General features: G+C 39.9%; 1 protein-coding gene and 1 non-coding gene across 7 annotated transcripts; both read left to right on the top strand.

The window, feature by feature from the left end:
• The first annotated feature begins 8,674 nt into the window (after window positions 1-8,674).
• On the top strand, window positions 8,675-19,973 carry RBMX (RNA binding motif protein X-linked). Of its 6 annotated transcripts, none has more exons than XM_072626379.1 (11): window positions 8,675-8,977; window positions 10,043-10,168; window positions 10,397-10,503; window positions 11,209-11,389; window positions 12,052-12,207; window positions 14,605-14,719; window positions 14,800-14,925; window positions 15,093-15,178; window positions 15,806-17,043; window positions 17,935-18,019; window positions 18,417-19,973. In XM_072626379.1, exons 2-9 carry the CDS (start codon window positions 10,060-10,062, stop codon window positions 16,108-16,110), a joined length of 1,185 nt encoding a protein of 394 aa, XP_072482480.1. In that variant the 5' UTR covers window positions 8,675-8,977; window positions 10,043-10,059; the 3' UTR covers window positions 16,111-17,043; window positions 17,935-18,019; window positions 18,417-19,973. The 6 variants fall into 6 exon arrangements, with proteins under 6 accessions (XP_072482480.1, XP_072482478.1, XP_072482481.1 ...); XM_072626377.1 differs by having other exon boundaries at window positions 8,713-9,028; XM_072626380.1 differs by having other exon boundaries at window positions 8,731-8,977; window positions 14,611-14,719.
• LOC140516499 (small nucleolar RNA SNORD61) lies at window positions 10,224-10,291 on the top strand. Its single transcript, XR_011971387.1, has one exon. It is a non-coding gene; the product is annotated as a small nucleolar RNA SNORD61 (small nucleolar RNA).
• Window positions 19,974-21,306: the final 1,333 nt, after the last annotated feature.

The raw sequence follows: 21,306 nt of genomic DNA, 5'->3' as shown, positions 1-21,306 counted from the left end.
GATCCACAGCCATAACAATCTCTTGTTCCCAGGTATTCGATGAGTTCCCCAAATTATGGTTCAAAACATCTCCACCATGCCTACATGAATAAAATAGAGAAAGAGGAGATCAATGAATTGGGCATGCAGATGAAAAAGCACGAAAAAGAAGAAATTGAAAATCCTCAAGTAAATTCCAAATCAGAAATATTGAAAACCAAAGGAGAGATTAATAAAATTGAAATTAAGAAAACTATTGAACTAATAAATAAAACTAGGAGTTGGTTTTATGAAAAAACCAATAAAACTGATAAAACTAAAAAAATTGGTCAATTTGATTAACAAAAAGAAAGAAGAAAACCAAATTACCAATATCAAAAATGAAAAGAGTGAACTCACCTACAATGAGGAGGAAATTAAAACAATAATAAGAAATTACTTTGCCCAGCTGTATGCCCATAAATTCGATAATCTAAGTGAGATGGATGATTATTTTAAAAGATATAAATTGCCCAGACTAACAGAAGAGGAAGTTGAATACTTAAACAACCCCATCTCAGAAAAAGAAATTGAACAAGCCATTAATAAGCTCCCTAGGAAAAAATCTCCAGGGCCAGATGGATTCACAAGTGAATTCATCAAACATTTAAAGAACAGTTAATTCCAATACTATACAGACTATTTGGGAAAATTGGGGAAGGAATCCTCCCAAATTCTTATTATGATACAAATATGATTTTGATACCTAAACCAGGAAGAGCCAAAACAGAGAAAGAAAATTATAGACCAATTTCTCTAATAAATATAGATGCAAAAATTTTAAATAAGATTTTAGCAAAAAGAATAAAGCAACTAATCATGAGAATAATGCATTATGATCAGGTAGGATTTCTACCAGGAATGCAGGGATGGTTCAATATTAGGAAAACTATTAACATTATTGATCATATCAACAACAAATCTAACAGAAACCACATGATTGTCTCAATAGATGCAGAAAAAGCTTTTGATGAAATACTATACCCATTCTTATTGAAAACACTGGAGAACATAGGAATAAATGGAACTTTCCCCAAAATAATAAGCAGTATCTACCTAAAACCTTCAGCAAGCATTATCTGCAATGGGGATAAGCTAGATGCATTTCCAATAAGATCAGGGGTGAAACAAGGATGTCCATTTTCACCACTATTATTCAATATGGTACTAGAAATGTTAGCTGTAGCAATAAGAGAAGAAAAAGAAATTGAAGGAATTAGAATAGGCAAAGAAGAAACTAAGTCATCACTCTTTGCAAATGACATGATGATATGATGATATAATATACTTAGAGAATCCCAGAGAATCAAGTAAAAAACTACTTGAAATAATAAACAACTTTGGCAAAGTTGCAGGTTACAAAATAAACCCACACAAATCTTCTGTATTTCTATATATTACTAACAGAGCCCAACAGCAAGAGATAGAAACAGGAATCCCATTTAAAGCTACAGTAGACACCATAAAGTAGCTGGGAGTCTACCTGCCAAAACAGACCCAGGGACTATATGAACACAATTACAAAACACTTTTCTCACAAATAAAGTCAGATCTAAGTAAGTGGAAAAACATCAGTTGCTCATGGGTAGGCTGAACCAATATAGTAAAAACGAGAATTCTACCTAAATTAATTTACTAATTCAGTCTCATACCAATCAAACCATCACAAATAATATTTGTGTTGCTAACTTCACAAGCTCTTGACCTAATTGTCTCCATAGTATTACTAAGAATTAAAGGACCCTAACTTATTGTTGTTGGTCTAAAGTCCTATGCCTAAGAGCTTAAATTTAGACTTAACCTTGGATGTTCCCTACCAATAATCTATAATTGAATAGATCTGGTATTAAGCTTACAAACCTTTTGACTATAGGAAATTGCCACCAATGGTAAGGACATTGCAGGGAAACAATATCTCCCCAACTTCATGTCAATTCCAGGCGGGGTTAGATTATCTACTTGCATTCAGTCAGGCTTAAAGTCTGCCAGGTGTCAGTGGGGAAATTGAGTCAGGAGAATCCCACCTCAGCCCCTGCTGAGCAGCCACTCTCCCACCCTTCCCTTGAGATCACCTATGCAGTTCACACCAGCATCTCATCAGCTTACTGGCATCATGTATTGGAGGCTCAGACCACCTTTCTTGCTACCCATACCTGGAGCTAGACTCAGAAGAACAGTCACTTAATAGTCCCATAGCATCTAAAAATGGCAAGTTCCAATAACCAGGTTTCAAATATGATTATAGTTTCACTTTGGCTAAGGAACATCTTTTAGGCAAGTCTTAAGTGGCTTACATGTCTTTCTATACATGTTCTAGTTCCTGATTAAATGGCAATCATAAAATCAAATTTACCATTAAAACCTTGACTTTCCCATCAATGCCAAATTTTACCCAACGTTACCTTCCTCTAGGAAATTTAGACTGAAATTCATTTCTCCAAACTAAAGATGTCATTGATTTATTCTCAGCAGTTAATTCAGTCTATTGTTTTAATACTAATTGCTTTTACCTCACTTTGTAACATGTCCAATTTTTCTCCCTATCACTCCCCTCCCCCCGCCCAATGGTCTCAAGGTAAAATGCCTTCCATATCCAGAGAAAGAACTATGGAATTTGATTGCAGAATGTAGATCATTTTCTTTTGTACTACGTTTTGGTTGGTTTTATGATTTCTTTCATTCATTTTAATTCTTCTATACAACATGACTATGGTGAAAATGTATTTAATAGGAATGTATATGTAGAACCTATATAAAATTGCATGCCATCTCAGGGAGGGAAGGGGGAGGGAGGGGGCAAGAAGAGGGAAGGAGGGGAAAAAGAATCTAAGTTATAGGGAAGTGATTGTAGAACACTGAAAACAAATAAAAAAAAATCTCCACCACATTTGCGTGGAGTTAGATAAGGTTAAATTATATAAACATCCATTGCAACTATGTAGTGAGATACAGGGATGACGTAGTACAAACTTGTGAGGCTATTGCTGGCAATGTGCCTTCTTTGGTTGATGTCCTATAAAGCACTTGGCCATTGATCAGTGAACAGGTTACCTTAGGGGAACCTTATGGTTGAATTCACAAGCTGGGATGCTCTGTGTGTATGTGTGCCTCAACTGGCCCCCGTTGAAGCTTGGGGGGAACCTTAGGATTGAATGCACAAATGCTGTTCCTGCCTTGATCTGCTACCATCAAGGCTTGGGGGGAATCTGTGTTTGCCTCAGCTGGCCCCTATTGAGGCTTGGGGATATTTAGAGGAAGCACAAGTTGTACCTGTCTCGATTCACCCCATGGAGACAGTGGTAGTTGCCCCCCTTCTTTTGGCCCCTCTGAGAAGGGTGATTAGGGAACACTGTAGCAGTTATGCTCTCATTATCAGCAATCCTCTTCTGAGAAAACTAAAGTAAGATTATTAACCCCTTTTTAGTGTCTTTGCTGTCTGACCAACTCAGAGTGAACCTGTCCTAGCAGCCCTCCTGTGTCTTAGAGAGGCTCAGACTTTAGAAGACCTCAGTCCAGGAATAAGCAGTTCTTCCAGGCATCCAGCTTTGTGGCGGTGGAGGAGTGGAGTCCCGAGTATACAAGGCCCCAGGGGAGGGAGTTTACTCTTGTGAATCTGAGGATGGTGTGTATAGCCCTCCAGAGAGCAGCTCCTCCCTCCCCTTGAAGGAGGCATTTATTCTTTGGGAGCCTTGAGATGGATTTCCTACCTACTTGGGTGGTGTTTACTCTCTGGGAGTCTGGTGATCACTCTTCAAGGTCCTGGACCTAGATGTAAGGCTTGCAAAGCACTGTACATACATTATGTCACTGAAGCCTCCAAAAATACTTGTGAGGAAGGTACAATAGGTCTTATTTCCATTTGACAAATGAGAGGGGGAAAAAAGCCATCCACATGTAGCCATGCATTTATTTATTATTAACTGGCTTATGCAACTGTGAAATTCTAGTATCAGATAAGATATTTTGCACCCTCTCAGACATCCTAATGTCCCCCAGGTGATTTGTAGGGAATGTAAATGGTTCACTGAGGGTGATTTCAGTTTTTGGCTGATTTGTGGGATGCAATAGGCAGGTAAAAAGGCAAGGATACGGAATGGTGAACCCCATGCGGATTTGGAATGGTTTCATTTACTCCTTATAAATAGTGTGCCCCTTTCCAGATGTGTGGATATTATGTGGAACCTTATAGTGTTTTAATCTGAGTGCCTCATTTACATATTAAAAGGCCAGGAAAGATACCAAGCCCCAGGGCAGACTACTAACCGGTTCCCATTCCTACCCCCGCCCCTTTGCAGTAGAAGCAATAATGTGTTTACTGGAAACATTTGCATATGAAAACAACAAATTCTGGTCTTGAGTCTGTGAGTAGACAGGTTTTGAGAGGGGAAGTCGAGGAAAGAGCAGACCTTCCTTGGGATTTCCTCAGTCTGGGTCCTTGTTTTTACACTCCTGGTAAAGCTGCTGTCCGTCTCTCCCCTTTATTTCTCTTTGTGTTTCTCCTCAGTATTTCTTTTCTCTGCTACCTCTGTGGTTCCATTGCTCTGGGCTTGCTCCACCCTCTCAAATACAGGTGTTCTGGATCTCACCATCCCCCATGCTGGAATATTTTCTCCCTTTAATATAAATGGCTTAGGGTGTGATCCAGTTTCTAACATAATGACTGGAATTGATTTAAGCTTTGGTCATCCTCAGTTTGTTTCCATCTGTAAGGGTTTTCACCTAGTCTAGATAGCTGAGCCAAAAGGAGTGATTTCAACCCCAACTCACTCGTCTAGGAAGATCAGACAGAATCATCAGTCAAAGTTCCAAGGGGCCTTATCTAATCTAAGCTCATCTAAACTGCCCTCAAAATGAATCGCCAGTCTGTACTCAGAGATCACTTAAGCCTCAGCTAGAGATCTCATTAGGGGGTAAGGGCAGGGATGGGAACCAGCACTTCTCAAGGCAGCCTACTGCACTTTGGGCCTGATCTAATTCAGACCAAGGTGTTTCTTTTTTAAAAATTATTTTATTTGTTTTCAGTGTTCTACAATCACTTGCATATATCTTACATTTTTCCCCTCCCTTCCCCCTCTCTCCCCCCCTTCCCCCCTCTCTATCCCCCTTTCCTCCTTCTCTCCCTGAGACGGTGTGCAATCTTATGTAGGTTCTACACCTACATTCCTATTAAATACATTTTCACCTAGGACTAAGGTGTTTCTGACCTCAAACTCAAATGTGCTTTTTTTTTTATAACTTTCACTTATCAGCCTTGATTCTTTCCTCTGGGACAAACAGATCAAATCTTAGCATCTAAATCATTCTTCCACCAGACTGTCCTTCAGATACTTGAAGAAAGTTAGCAAGTCTTCTCTCTGCCAGCTCAAACATGGCTAGTTCCTTCCAGCAATTCTCATGTAAAGTAGGCTCAATGCCCTTCACAATCCTAATTGTCTTCCTCTGATTATTTTCAAGCTTATCAATATCCTTTTTAAACTGTGATTCTTAGAACTCAACACAATATACTAGGTGTGTTCTAATTAGAGGAGAGCACAGAGGGACTCCTGATTCCTGAAATGGATGCCTCTCGACATGGCATGTGTAACTTAGGCTCATGACAATGTTTTCCTCAGACGGGAAATTAGGCATGTGTGGGGCAGTACATAGTAGATGTTCGATTAACTGCCTTTTTGGTGGGGTGCTAATAAGGTCCAAGCTCATTTCTTCCCCGTGGTGTCTTTCTTTCCTTCAGAGACCTTATGAATCAACCTCTCAACACTTTTAAAATTGGGTCACTTTGGCAGCGTTCCATGACAAATTGGAAATGCTGGACACTCAAATGTATCTGTGATTTCATCAATTCTGGAGTTCCCTTGCAGCAATGCAGATCACACCTCATCCAGGCTTGCCAGTTTTCCAGAGAAGGTTCACCTAATATGGTGTCAATATTCTTTCCTTGTGTTTTCTTGCCATTGTAAGGATATCAGTGGAGCATCCTGGCTGTCATCCCTGTCTTTTCATGACTGAGTGATCTTCATTTTCTCTTCTAAGATCCCTTGATGAAATCCTCACTGTTTTCCTAAGGCAGCCTGCTCACATCCATCGTTGACCTTGATGAAAGAAGTTGGTTATATATAGTAATAAGAAATCAAGCTGGTTAAGGCAGGCTGAAGCTATATTTGGGATGGCCTTAAATGCCATCCCAATGAATTTTATTCTAGAGACCACAGGAAACCATTCAAAGGTTTTGAGCCAGGGAGTGACATGATCAGGCCTGAGCCTGGGCAATTTGATTTTGCCAACTGTGTGGAGGTTGGAAAAGAGAGCCTGACAGGAAGCAGAGAGAGCAATCAGGAGGCTTTTATGATAGCCTAGTCTCAGGTAGTTGTGAGAGAAAAGTTCAGAGAGTTTGGTGGGGAGGGGAAATAGTGATGTTGAATCTTTTCATTTCTTTTGTAACCTAATATTTAGTTCAGTTCCCTCCGCGCACTAATTGCTCATTAAATGCTTGTTGAATGAATTTAATTCAATATACACAGGATTCTGGGTCATAGATTTAGAGCTAATAGGTACCTTTAAGGTTATCTAGTTGAACCCTTTTATTATATAGACAAGGAAATAGATCCAGAAATATTTTATATATATTATAGATACACACATATGTGTATATATATACATATACACATACACACACACGCACACACGTGCACGCACACACACACACACACACACACACATATATATATATATATATACACACATTGTCACCTTCCTAGAAGTTGGTCGAATTGACTTAACATGGACCTAATATTATAAAAGCTTTAAGAGGATTTCCTATGATATTTAAAAATCAGAGATTGTTTAGGAACGCTATCAATCTGATCTGCAGTCTGGCATAAGTGTTTTCTGAGTATGACTCTTAGTGACCACTCAGCTCATGGTCCAGTTTTCATGGTTTGCTGCTCCTGGTGCCACTAGAATTCAAGATGAGATGTAGCTTGGAGATCTAGGGCTGGAAGTGACCTCCAAGGCCAGCTAATCTAAACCTCTCATTTTACAGATGAGGAAATTGAGGCCCAAAGAGGTGAAGTCACATGGGTAAGTAGCAGCACTAGAATTCAAATTCAGGTCCTTAGACTCAAAATCCAGTGCTTTTTCCACTGACTTCTTCTGGAACCATGCTACTAAATTACACTTCCAGTTATTGTGAACTTCTGAAAAGTTCAAAAAGCCTTTTACAGGAAGTCTAAGGGAGGCTCCGAAAGCTATTCTGCTCCCAGTGCCAATGAAGTAATGAGGCTGGTGAATTCTTTCGTGGTTAATGAGAGGAAATGATTTCTTTATGTTCACATTGTGTACTTCAGTCTCCTACATTATGTAAACTCAGAAACTGCCTTATTGTTTTGTTTGTGTTTTTTTACCTTAGTTTTTAAATCTAGCCCAAGAACAGCAACTACTAAGCATTGTTTCCCAACTAACTTTCTAGGGAAGGAAGATTTTTCTTCCATATACTCAGAACCTTCATCAAAAAGACTTCTTTCTCCTTGAGGATCTTTAGGGGAGCACCTAAGGAGGCCACATGAGAAAGAGACCTAGAACTCCATTTCCTCCTCTGTAAATTGTGGGGATTGGACTAGATAAGTCTCAGAAATCCATTCCATGAAGTCTGACCAAAGGGTTACAAAAATGTGCATATCTTTTGACCCAGGAATATTGCAAGAATGCATCCCCAAGAAATCATAAAAATAGGAAAGGGTCCCACATGTACAAAAATATTTATAGCTTCTCTGTTTGTGGTGGCCAAAAACTGGAAATCAAGGGGATGCCCATCAATTGGGAAACAGCTGAACAAGTTGTGGTATATGAATGTAATGGAATATTATTGTGCTATAAGAAATGATGAACAGGAAGACTTCAGAGGGGCCTGGGAAGGCTTACATGTACTGATGAGTGAAAGGAGCAGGAGAACTTGGTACGTAGTAACAACCACAGTGTATGAGGAATTTGTCTGGTAGACTTAGTATTTTACAGTAATGTGAGGACCTGGAAAATTCTCAATGGACTCGAGACAAAATGCCTTCCACATTCAGAGAAAGAGCTATGGAATTGGATTGCAGAATGAAGCAGACCATTTTCTCTTGTTTTGTTGTTTTGTTTTGTCTTGTGATTTCTCCCATTCATTTTAATTCTTCTATGCAACATGACTAAGGTGAAAATGTACTTAATAAAAATCTATGAGTAGAACCTATATAAGATTGCAGGCTGTCTAGGGGAAGGAGGAGGAAAGGAGGGGGAGAAAATCTAAGATATATGGAAGTGATTGTAAAAAACTGAAAACAAATTAATTTTAAAAAAATCCATTCCATGTCAAACTATAAACTATGAATGAAAGAGCTTTTCACTCTTCCACTTCCCCCCAAAAAGGAGCTGTGGCGCAGTGGAAAGCGGGCAGAATCAACAGCCAGACAGCCCGTCTAGAAAATTAGGCTGTGCCTTGAACGTGGAGTAAGTTATGTACCAGGAGCGGGCTTCTCCACGCAAGCCGGCGCCCGGACGGGGGAGGGGTCGGAGCTGGGGTGGGGGTGGGGGTGTTCCTAAGGTTTGGAGTAAGTGGGCGGGCGGATGGGATTCAAGCTCGGCCCCAAGCCAAAGTGATTGGGCGACGGGTCGAGGCCTTGGGCAAAGAGGCGGGTCTGTAAGGGGTTAGTTCTGCCCCTTACGCTCGTGCTACGCTTTCATCCGGGTACTGTAGCCTCGTTCCCGGGCTGTATAAAGTTCGCCGGCCCCTTTGTTCGTTCTCATTGCGTAGTTGCGTCTGTCCTGATCTCGTCGTCTAGGCATCTTGGGGACCTTGGAGACCAAGGGTAGCTAGAACGCGTGCGTACAAAGTCCAGTTTAGAACGCGTTGTGGTGACGGCGGGAAGCCGAAGCGTGTGAAGCCAAAAGTAGCCGGAGAGCCTAGCGCCCTCCTGCCTAATCGGTGCGTAGGAGATGCCCAGCGGGAGGCTTTCGCTGCACTCCCCCCAGTTAGGTTGGTTTGGGCGGCGGTGGCCTGCACTTTATTTATAAAGATGGAGGGAGTGGGCGCCATTTTAGGTGGCACTTAGGGTGGGTAGAGGGAGGAAAGGAAGGGGGGAGGGGGGAATCGGGCCTAACAGCGGCTTGTCCGAACAGCCTTGGGCGCTGCTGCTCGGACTCGCGGTTTCAGCCTGGTTGGAGAGCTTGGTGGGGCGGGGATGGGTGGGAGGAGGAGGGAGGTCGGCGGCCTGTGAGCGAAAATGCCGGTGGAGTGGCAGGAGGTACTGTTTGGCCTCTGAGGCCGCTGGCTGGCCCCTGGAACGGGGAAGGGGAAGGGGGAGGAGGGGAGGAGTGGAGGAGTGGGCCGAGACGAGGTGCCGTGGCTCTTCCCGGACTGCCGCCATTTTGTCAACCACGCGGTAGCCCGCGCCGGCAATAGGGCCCCACTTGGGGGGAGGGGGAGTTGGGAGGGAGCCAGCAGTCTCCTTCATAGCCCTCCTCTCCCAGCGGGCCCTGCGCGGCTGTGGGCAGGGGAAGTGTGGGGCCAAGGCTTCTCCAGGGAAGTTCCCCTCTCACCCCCCCCCCCGCCCAACTTCAGCTTCCCGCTCAATTACTCAGAAGCGAATCCAGCCCTGCAGGGGCTTGGGCTTAGTCCTGCCTGAGTCCTTGGTGTGTCCTTGGACGGCTTGGCCACAAGCCTTTTAATCCGGCTCAATTTGGGGCAGCAGAGGGAGGCGCCCCTAGAACTCCCGAGAGGAGGGAGCCGGGCCTGAGGAAGGGGCTAGGGAGAGAAAAAGGAGTCTTAACACTGCGAGCAAGAAGAGGGAAGGGTGTTAACGATTCCTAGCAAGTTAGTTAAATATGTTGGGATACTTTTGTGGAAACGACTTGGTGGACTAGAAACTGTTTTTAGACTCTTAATTAAGAAGCTTCTGAAGAAAGAGGTCATCCTCTAAAGCATTTACTTTTTGATGGTCGTGAATTTCATGAACGTAAACTGTATCCTTTTGTTTTCTTTTGTGGATAGAATATAACAAAATCAGAATGGTTGAAGCAGATCGTCCTGGGAAGCTATTCGTAGGTGGACTCAATACAGAGACAAATGAGAAAGCTCTTGAAGCTGTATTTGGGAAATATGGGCGAATAGTGGAAGGTGAGATTACCTACTTGAAAATATTTTATCCCTTGCGTCCCTCCCCAAAGGCCTGGCAATGATGAATTTAATAGCATTGAACATGTGAAGTGATGATGTTTTTCTCTAAGAAGTTCTGAGCTGATTGATAATGATGTTCTGCCTTTAAAAAGTGGGAGGGGGGAGGACTAAAGTTTCGTGGGTTAATGCCAAGTTAGAAGAACTCATATTTCTCTCTTTCCTGTGTAGTACTGCTGATGAAAGACCGCGAAACCAGCAAATCCAGGGGTTTTGCTTTTATCACTTTTGAAAGTCCTGCGGATGCAAAGGATGCTGCCAGAGACATGAATGGGAAGGTGAGATTATACTCCTGGCAAATTGTACACCACCATATTTGGTATTATAACTAGCATTGTATTGTAGTTTGTGTAAAGTACAGGATACTTTGAATTTCACTTGTATTTCAATTGTCTAGGTTTGTCAGTTATATAAATAACCAAAATTAAGAAGTTTTCTTATCACTTTATTTATAACCAAAACCTAGTATATTTTCTTCAGATTTCAATTTTCCAATGTGGTATGTGGGGTTGTGTATATATTCTATAGGTATGATGAGGTGGAGGTGACCAAACTGCTGCAGACTACAAATGATTTTAGAATGTTTGAAACTTTGCTTAAAGTTATATAGTCCATTCTAGACTTTATGTGGAGAGGGAGGAATATTGATGAAACCACTTCTATATCCTTAGCCAGTGTTCTGCACTTAGGTTCTTGATGATTAAGCCAAATGTTCAAACTAGACTTGTATCAATTCACAGTGTAGGAGCACAATTTATTGAGACTACCTAAATTGAAAGGCAAGTTGAGCCAATGTAGGAGCTGTGGAAAATGCACGGGGCTGTTTTCTGGGTGGATTTCCTTGTCCCAACTCCATTTGTAAGCTGTTTTTTTCTTCAGTAAAAAAGCATTGGGGTGGCAGGAATATTGGTGTCATTACACCACAGAAAAGAGTTAGCATTAATGTGTTAATGCTCTGCTGCTTATAAACTCATTCTTTTTAGCTCCTGGATGGAAAATCAATTAAAGTTGAACAAGCCACCAAACCAACATTCGAGAGTGGTGGTAGGCGCGGGCCACCACCTCCACCAAGAAGCAGAGGCCCTCCAAGAGGTCTTAGAGGAGGAGGGAGAGGAGGAAGTGGCGGAGGAACCCGGGGGCCACCATCACGTGGAGGACACATGGGTATAGTTTCTAAGCTAGCTTTTAAATGGTACAAGGGCAAAATTTTTGACTTTGACCATTTGCAGTAAAATTCATAACATGTTCTACTTGTATCAGACTCACAGTCTTCCACCAAAGTATAGGCATAAGCCTAAACTGCTCCTTTTGGGCAAGTTCCTTATCTAACTGATAAGGTCCAGCGTCAACCAACAAACAGCTCCCTTCAGCACAACCAATTCAAACTTAAGGGCTCAGTACACATCTGCATGGGTGTTTGGATAAGAAAAATCAGCCTTATTATGCAGCTGGAAAAAATGGCTAGCGTTTCACCACAGAGAAACAAGAATTTTCCTTTTATGGTCCTTTGAGTCTTCTCTCTCACACACACATACACACACTCCTTTAAAACTACATTTACTTTTTACTTAAGCATGCTTTTAATCTAAGATTGAATAAGATAGCCAAAAAAAATGGTATTCTACCGCTGCATGCCAAGTAAATAGCTGAACTAGTATAAAAATATCTACAACCCTACCTATTAATCTAGAATAGTTTTTAATTTGCTTGATAGCCAGGTTCTATAGTGGACAGACAACATAGACTCCTTGGACATTATTTGTGCTATTATCATAACCTATGGTCATTGTCAACTGGTGTAACACTATTTTTTTTTCCTAATATAGACGATAGCGGATATTCTCTTAACTTCAACATGGGGTCTTCCAGGGGACCTCTTCCAGTAAAAAGAGGCCCACCACCACGTAGTGGTGGGGGTCCTCCACCTAAAAGATCTGCACCTTCAGGGCCAGTGCGCAGCAGTAGTGGAATGGGAGGAAGAGGTCAGTTCTATAGGTTGCCTAGCTGTAAATTTCGTTTCGCAAATAATATAGTTTGGAGTGGGGTATCATTCAAATAATCATCTATATGGTACTTTCACAGAGTGAGGCTCTTAAAAGCAAGAAATCTGGGAGGTTGGTTGGCTTAGAATCTTCAGAATAGAAAGTGATCCTGGTTTATCTAATCCAAATATCTACCTAAGCAGGAATCATGTCTGTACACCCGAGCAGACTTGTAGATGTACTTGTAGAACATTCTATTTTTGGACAACTTTAACTGTTTTTCCTTACTGAACAAAAGGATGCCTCTAACTTCCATCCATTGTTTCTAGTTCTGCCCTCAGGGACCAAAGAAAACAAACCAAATATTCCATGTGAAAATTTATCAGATATTTGAAAGACTACCACCACATAGGCAGCACCCCACCCCCACCAAGACTAGGCAACATATTAGATGGTTCAATGGATCCTTGTTTTGACTTAGCTCTTAAACAATGTGCTTCTATTAATAGGCTCTAAGATCTCAGTTGCGCCTGCCACATCCCCTTTAAATCACATTGGCCTGAGTCACATCTTCCTCCATCCTGTACTTTGTACAGTTGACCACAAGTATGAGACTTGAGTTAAATGCCTACTGTGTGCCAGGCATGATGCTAGGTATAAGGAAAAAATACATATCGTGATCTGCTGCCTTTAAGGACCTTCTCTGGTTTTAAAAAATTTTATTTTCTCCCCGGTCACATGTAAAGTCAATTAAGTGTTCATTTTAAACATTTTTTGACATGCAAATTTTTCTCTCCACCTTCCCCCTACCTGAGACAGTAATAAATTTGATAGAGCTTGTACGTGTTCAATCATGCAAAACATGTTACCATATTAGTCATTGTGAAAGAAGACGCACCCCCAAAGGGGGAAAAATACAGAAAGTGAGAAATAGTATCCTTTGATCTGCATTCAGACTTATCAATTCTTTCTCTGGAGGTTGGTAGCATTTTTCTTTGAGTCCTTTGAAATTGTCTTGGAACATTGCATTACTGAGAATAGCCGAGTCATTCAGAATTGATCATAATACTGTATTGCTGTTTATGTGTACAATGCTTTGGTTTTGCTTACTTCACTTTGTATCCTTTTATGTAAGTTACTTTATCTGAAAATCCCTTGGTTATCATTTCTTAACAGTAATACTTCAGTGTAGCTATTGTTCAGCTCTTGCCCAATTGAAGACCTCTATTCCTAACAATGGTTACATTCTTAACTGGTTGGATTTCCTTGATTCATTCGTACCTTCACATAAAGAAGACCCTGGGGGTGGAGTCCTTCTGTTAGAGTTAACATTCTTCCCTATGTTAACCTTTATAGCTACTCTTTAGGTTTAATGTAACCATTTTTCAGTTGACTAGGTTGATTATCTTGTGAGACTGTAACACAAGGTTATCTTATCTCTGGCATCACCTGAGAGTAATCTTACCCAAAAGGGGCACATTCTGTCCCAGTTTGTTTGTTCTTGATAAAGAACTATCCATTAGCAACTTATCTCTGAAAGAAAGACTTTTCTAGACTTGCCTAGGAATTTAGTCTGGCTAAACTGGAAGCCTCCATTAGGGATACCAGTGTATTTTTCATGTATAGTAACTTGTCACCTTTGGATCTGGTAGCTGGATTGGTGTGATTGAGGAAATGAGCACTACCTTCTGAAGTTGTCTCCTTTGGTGTAGAGAATGGAGGCGAATAGATAGGATTTCCTCTCTGACTGTCCTATTCTCACCATATATGGGCTCAGTCCTACATCATAGCTGTATCTGTAAAATGCAGATGAGGAAAACTGACATTCAGAAGTCCGTGATTTACCTTACTGCTTATTATCCACAGTCTCACATCAAGTAAGTTATCAATGGCAGGATTCGAAGCCAGGTTTCGAAAGTGCAGTCTCCACATAAATACATTTTTATCAGGGTCTTGCAATGTGTAAGCCTTCTAGGCATCAAGTGAGGGAAATTAGTCAAGTGCTTTTTGACTAATTACCAAAAGTAGGCCACACTTCTTTGTAAATGGTTGGAATCTGGGTAATATGTGGAAAAACCCGGGTTGATAAACATAACAAATTGGAATTATGTTAGATCCAAGATTAGACAAGAGCATTAAATGGTTAGCATTGTATTATATGTGATTATTTTATATATCTGCTTTCCTGGAAATGCAGATAGTTTTGTATGGGAGCTCTTACTTCATAATTATAATGCTTAGTATTGTAGATTTAGGGATATTGAACTTTAATGAAACTGGCTTTTAAATTGGAAAAAAAACTAAATGGAAATTTAAAAATTTAGAAACAACTTAAGAAGCATTGCTGTCAGTTTGGTATACTTGCCACTGTTTTAGATGAAGTTTGTTTGTTTCAAGCTCCAGTATCACGTGGGAGAGACAACTATGGAGGTCCACCACGCAGAGACCCAATGCCATCTAGAAGAGATGTTTATATGTCACCAAGAGATGATGGATATAATACTAAGGACAGGTAAAAAGAAATCCCAGAAAACTTTTGAAAAACTTTGGTTTTAGAAACTCAGATAATAAAATAGTTCTCTTCTCTTTAAGCTATTCAAGCAGAGATTATCAGAGTTCTCGAGACAACAGAGATTATGCTCCACCACCAAGAGATTATGCATACCGTGATTATGGTCATTCCAGTTCACGTGATGAATATCAATCTAGAGGCTACAGGTATAGTGCTTTGCATTTGTGGCTTGGGGAAGCACATAAGTGTCCCAAAAGTCTTAGTGAAATTTTCATTTTTAATAACTTAACATTGCTGGAGATTTGAGACAACTATAAAATGTGATGTTTCTGAGCTGACTCAGTCAAATGCTTTGGTTTCTTGTTAAATTTAGTGATCGTGATGGCTATGGTGGTCGTGATAGAGACTATTCAGATCACCCCAGTGGAGGCTCCTACAGAGATTCCTATGAGAGTTATGGTAAGAATTCAGTTTGAGGGTCTCTTAAGTTGACCCGTGCTTCTGTAGACCATGCAAACCAGTCTCAGGCTGCGCTTGCTTTTGAGGGATTTTATTTGCTTTGTGGGGTGAACTGATAGATTGAGATATTTTTTGAGTTTTAAGGGCCTTGAAGTTTTGCTAAGGAATTGATCTTCAGGCTTTTTGCTTGCCGTGGGGGAGGGTTGCTTGCTTTTTGAGGGTAAATTTGGCAGTATTATGTGTTTTCCCCCCCAACAGTGAAAGTACCATTTAAAATGCTAATTGACAAGATCAAATATTTACCATTACAATATGAAGCAAAATCTACAGTTGCAACTTACCACTGGACAATATGGCTGAGTTTCTACTGTAAAATAACAAGCTGTTCTGGAATGTCCTTAAAAGATGCCTCTTGAAATACTCTTCAGTTTTTTCAAACAAACGTAAACCATTCACTATTTCAGCAGATGAGCAATCCCCACTATAAATTACCAGCAGTGGCAGATTTTACACCTCCATTCCAAAAAAGTAAACATGTAATACAGGAATTCTTTAAATTCAGATTTAACTATTGTGTATATGTAAGATTTATAGTGTTGCCATATTACCTGACCATTGACCCTGCAGGTAACTCACGTAGTGCTCCACCTGCTCGAGGGCCCCCGCCATCTTATGGTGGAAGCAGTCGCTATGATGATTACAGCAGAGATGGATATGGTGGAAGCAGAGAAAGTTATTCAAGCAGCCGAAGTGATATCTACTCAAGTGGTCGAGGAGATCGTGTTGGCCGACAAGATAGAGGGCTTCCCCCTTCTATGGATAGGGGATACCCTCCTCCACGTGATTCCTACAGCAGCTCAAGCCGTGGGGCACCAAGAGGTGGCCGTGGAGGAAGTCGATCTGATAGAGGAGGAGGCAGAAGCAGATATTAAAAAGAAAAACTTTTAAGTTTTTGGACCAAAACCCCCTTTCAAAAAAACAAAGCAAATGGAGCTTGTTCTATCTTTACTGCCAGAGGACTACTAAAAAGGAAACAATTGTTTTTCCTTTTTTTATTGCCTGTTAAGTTCCCCTCCATGATTTTTATGCTTTTGTGAAGAACAAGTTAAAGCAATGTTTAATTTCATTTCAGATTTGTTTATTTCTTTCCAAAAAACAGATGTTAAATGTGTGAAATTTGAGCTCTGTGTACCAGTATTGTAAGTTCCAAAGTAAAAGTTTCCCTGAAAAGCTACTTCCCATCTGATTTCCTGACAATTGAGACACAAACCGTTCTTAAGACCTTCCACAAACATCCAACCATCTAAAATGGAAATGGATCCTTCTACTTGTTCAAACCTATCATTCTAAACTAATTAGCTGTTTTGGAGGGTGGTTGGGGGTATGCTGCTCCTTTAAGATTTCAGGTTGTCCTTTTTGAAACTGAAACCTATGCAAGATTTCCCAGTATATCAAATGCTTAGTGAGGAAAAAATTCAGTAAAAAAAAAATCTTTCAGTAAACTTGAAACCGCAAATGGATAGTCATGACTATACTTTGCCTTTCTACCATTTTCTTGTGAATCTGCAAGACCATCCCCCCCAATAAAAAAGCATTTACATGTATTAAACAACTACAGAATTCTAAATAAAAGTTTTGACTAGTTCCAACAACGAAGCTTCAAAATGATGCTTACTCTTACTGTTTCAAATTTTTGCAACTCTGTAGTGTCTCACTTTTAAAGGAACAGCTTGATTCCAAAGGCAAAGGAGAAAATAGATTTAATCTTCAACTTCTCAAAGGCTTATGACTTCTAAAAACAAGTGACTCTTTCAGCATTCCACTTCAGATATAAAGCATCAAATGCCTGTGAAACAGCAAAGATGGTAAGCAAAGCAAACTAGTTTTTCCGTCTAAGTCAAAATTGAACAAAGTATCTTCCTCATAGTACAGCGAGACATGGCTGTACGTCATGGCAAATGGAAGTGCTTTCTAGATAACCTTTGGAAAAGCAATGTTCACTAGAGTTAGAAGTCTTCCAAATTCATCATTCTCTTCTTGGATTTTTTAAAAGCATGTATAAGGCTTAAAGGCATTTACAATGCAACTCTTTATAGACAGATGTTTACATTTTGGGTTGGGGAGGGGGGGGTTTTTTTCTGTGTTTTGAAGACAAAGCTGCATATGCAATTTTTTTTCCCCAAAATTAATCTTTAGACATCATGAATTGGCTTAAAATTGGGTTTTTTTTCTCCAAGCAAGCCATTCCAAACTTAACATTTAGTTGGATGCCTGACTGAATTGTTTTAGTTTCATTGGAACTACACTGTATGGGGAAGAGTAGTCTCTTTCTTTTTTTTCTTCTTTTCTTTTTTTTTTTTTTTTTAAAGCAAAACACAAAACCTGAGGCAACATTAGCCAGGTCCAGCCGTGAAGTTGAAATGATGCTCTTGAATGTAGTAAACTTTGAAGACCTCCAACTAAAAATCCAATCTTTACACTGCACTATTCCTTCACAAATAATTCAACTTAATGGATTTAACATGGCAATCCACCATTGGAAAGGAATGAGAATCTATAAGCCATGCAACTTACCATTAAGCCAGTCCAGACCAGTGAATCTGCCACCACTTAAAAAAGAGTAAAACTTGAAATAGTAAACTGCAAGTCTGAACTTGACTTGAACATTCTGGAATCAAGGGCAGTTACATAGGCTGGCAAATTCAATGTTTTCTTTGAAAATTTCATGAGATAAGTTCTGTTTGTAATTTTTGCAGGGTGATCATTGCTGTCAGGAATGCTGGTTGTTAAATGCTGTCTCTTGTTATGTACTAGAGATGAGAAAAGCAGCTAATATATAAGGTAAGCAAATACGCAGGAAGCAACCCAAGTCTTATAAAAGGGATGATGGAGAAATTATTTCATTTGAGCTTTGATGCAACCTTTTGGCAAATATCTTTTTGTAAAATAAAGCCCAGAGGACCTTTGAATGCAGGTCTTCTTGACAATAAACTTGAAGAGGTTCTGGTCTATTGGGATCATAAGCTCAGTTGTAAAGAGGATTACATAAAGAATAGGGGGTTAGTCACAATATTTTGAGTGATAGAACCAGGTTTCAAAGCCATAAATTGTTCTTTTCCATTGTGCCACAATGACTAGGTTCAACCATAACCTGTGAAAGAGATGGTAGGAGTGTAATAGTTGAGTTGTAGGGACTAAACAAGTTAGTGATGACTGAAAGTATTCTTCCATTTTGCAGAGTCACTACAGAAGCTGGATGCTGAAATGTCACTGAAGTCATATGCATCTTAAAGTTGATTTGGGCTTGCACTACAGTTTTTGCCTTGGGTGATTTCCTCTGAATTGAGCTGAGCAGAGACAACTGATGTTGGCTACCATTACCCTTACCCTAACGTACATAGTCTTTATCGGAAATGTTAAAAGTTTGGCTGTATAGAGAGAGCAGAGAAAGTTGTCATTTTGAGCAACAGCTGATTTGTTACATACCCACAAGACAGTAAGGTTTTACAATTGGATTTTTGGGGGGGGGGGAATCATGCTGGGTGTTTTATTAGTGAAATTGTAGCACTTTGCCATTTAAATCTTTTCAATTTTCTCACACAAGAATGGTTGGATTGAGGTTTGGATAAATGGAAAATAGTAGAGCTAACTATAGGGAAATAATTGTTAGGAAGTAATTCATTACTAAATGCTTAAATGACAACTGAACCATTTAGTTAATACCTATATGAAAAGTTGGTTTACCATAAAATCCCCAAATTGGAAAAATCAATTATTTAAGTTTCCCAACAGTGTTTAAGTGGTTGGGAGTGATATTTTTTTGTTTTGAACTGTTACATTATGTGGTATCTCCCTCTCCCTTAACATATCCTATAAATTGGAAATGTAGTAACTGAAGCTAGCAGAAACAGGCAACTGCTAAAAAAGTAGATCATGGAGGGTTATTTTTTTTTTTAATCAGTAAAGATTGACGATGTGATATTTGATTCAGTTTGTGCCCTTTCCCTTATGTACTTGGAGTACTATCTTACTGTAAAATGGGAATTCATAGGGTAGGATTTTTTTTTTCCAGAGCTCAGTAGTGAAACCTAAGCTTACATTTAGGAAAAATTTAATCTACATATCAACTTTTGGTTTTATCTTTGTCAAATTGTCTGAAAACTTATGTTCTAAATATATTGATATAACTCCTATTTAGACTCTGTCCAGAAGCTTTAAATAGCTGCTTGGGACAGAAATTGATAGATTTTGCTTATTGATTTTTTTTTCTGGTTCATCCTACTTTAAGAAACAACCTTAGCTTGCATTAATATAGTGCTTTTGAGGGGGAGCACTAATTACTCTTTATAAATATATATATATAAATAAGTTTTGATTTCTTGAGTAGATGATCTGCGTGGTAGTAGACCTTTGAAAAATATTGAGCAGATATAACATGGGAGTACTGACAAGTTTAGTTTATGTAGTAAAGGATGAAGAATTGTATATCTTTTAAGATAAGAAGCTTGAGAAAGCAGAAAAAATACTTGGGTCCAGGTTTCTTTTTTACTGTTTGATTTGTAAAGGTCAGTCTTTGATCCACAATTTTGAGAGGAAGTAAAGGGAATGGAAAACCTTTTGGCTATCAGGTTGGCCACTGATTTATTTGGAACATACTTGGCAATTTCTTATAACACAATGTAATGTGACTGTGCTATCACTAGCTGTAATGTTTGTGTTCAGAGCCTTTCATCTCATTAAAGTGTTTATACTGTACATTCTTGGTTTTCTTAAATAAATGTATGGTTTTCTCTGATGGCTTCCTTGTTCTCTAAATCCGAAGTGCCATGCTATCTTATGACTCAGCACATTTTTAATTCATTGGAGTTAGAGCTAGTTGCAAAGGTGAAAGAAAAGGCACAAAACCATGTAAGACACTGATATCCCAGACCTGCTACAATGAAATAGCAATTTGGCATGTACTGAACTTGAGATGGTCGAAGCTCCCCAAATTAAGAGTATACTCTAGTGGTTGTTGGACTCTCTAATTTAGCACCTCCAACCTTATCTAGTTAGTAGTACTAACTTCTCTAGTGAGAAGGCTCCACCAGGGCTGTTGATCCAGAGATAGTGACTTATGTTTCGATTTCATGAGGAGATCATGATAGTGGATAGCAGATAATAGACCTTAGATGAGCAGGGAGTACTTACCGGGTAAGTGTAGTTTATGTAGTAAAGGAATTGCTAGGGAAAGCATAACAAATAGTTGGACCCAGGTCTCCTTTGTACTTTGACGGGAAAGGTTAGTCTTTGATCCACAATAACTTGAAGGGAACGAATGGGGAGAAAAGTCATATTTTTGCCCACGGTTTATTTGAAAGATTTGGCCATTTATAATAAAACATGGTTTTACTGTCACTAGCTGCATGCATGCACAAGTATAGCTAGTGGTCCTTTTTCCTATCTCTAGTTGGGAACTAGATACTAGAGTTCAAAAGAGCTGTTGTGTCTCTGCTCACTTCTCTCTGCTCTAACCAACTTTCTAAGACAAAGTTGAAGAGTTCTTGGTTGAGAGTCCCTTCGTACCAATGGCATGACAGATTCAGTCAGCCTATTGCTATGGTTTTTATTTCCAGACGTGTTGACAGGGTGGAAGGGACGCATACTGATTTACACTCCACATGGCAGAATTTGGGATGTCATGTATTTTTGTATGCTCAGCATCTACTCTGCCTTATTTTGTAGCTAGACTTGTGGGGGGAAGGTATTCCAACAGGAGCTTTTGAAGGTTAGCAAACCTTATCTTGCACTGTTTTCAGGCCCCAGCAATTATACTTCTTTTGTATATATTTACATTTTGCAGGGTCTTTTTTTCAGTAAGACCTGAGGTGAGCAGATTGGTGAGCCAGGGTAGCAATTTCAGACCTTTTCATACTCTCAGGGTTCCAAATTTGGCTACCGAATTTCACAGGGAGATCATGCTATAGTTCTGGAGCCATCCCTAGATACCACAGCGCAGGAGAATAAGCTTCACTCTCCCTGCCTTGAATTGCATCTTCTGACTTTCATCTTGCCTGTGCTTTTAATCTTAGCCTATCACATCTTCAAATCCATGTGGGATTATTCCCCAGAGGGAATCTCAAAAGTTA

Source organism: Notamacropus eugenii, chromosome X (assembly GCF_028372415.1).
Source record: "Notamacropus eugenii isolate mMacEug1 chromosome X, mMacEug1.pri_v2, whole genome shotgun sequence".
Lineage (NCBI taxonomy): Eukaryota > Metazoa > Chordata > Mammalia > Diprotodontia > Macropodidae > Notamacropus > Notamacropus eugenii.
Note: the sequence above shows the minus strand (reverse complement) of the source record. Positions and strands in the feature narration are given on the sequence as shown.

Bases quoted from the DNA above. Each gene is read 5' to 3' on its own strand.
- RBMX (XM_072626377.1), top strand. From the start codon at position 8,989: ATGCCCAGCGGGAGGCTTTCGCTGCACTCCCCCCAGTTAG. The intron at 14,720-14,799 runs GTAAAAAGAAAT...CTTCTCTTTAAG, and splicing joins GGATATAATACTAAGGACAG to CTATTCAAGCAGAGATTATC. The intron at 14,926-15,092 runs GTATAGTGCTTT...TGTTAAATTTAG, and splicing joins TATCAATCTAGAGGCTACAG to TGATCGTGATGGCTATGGTG.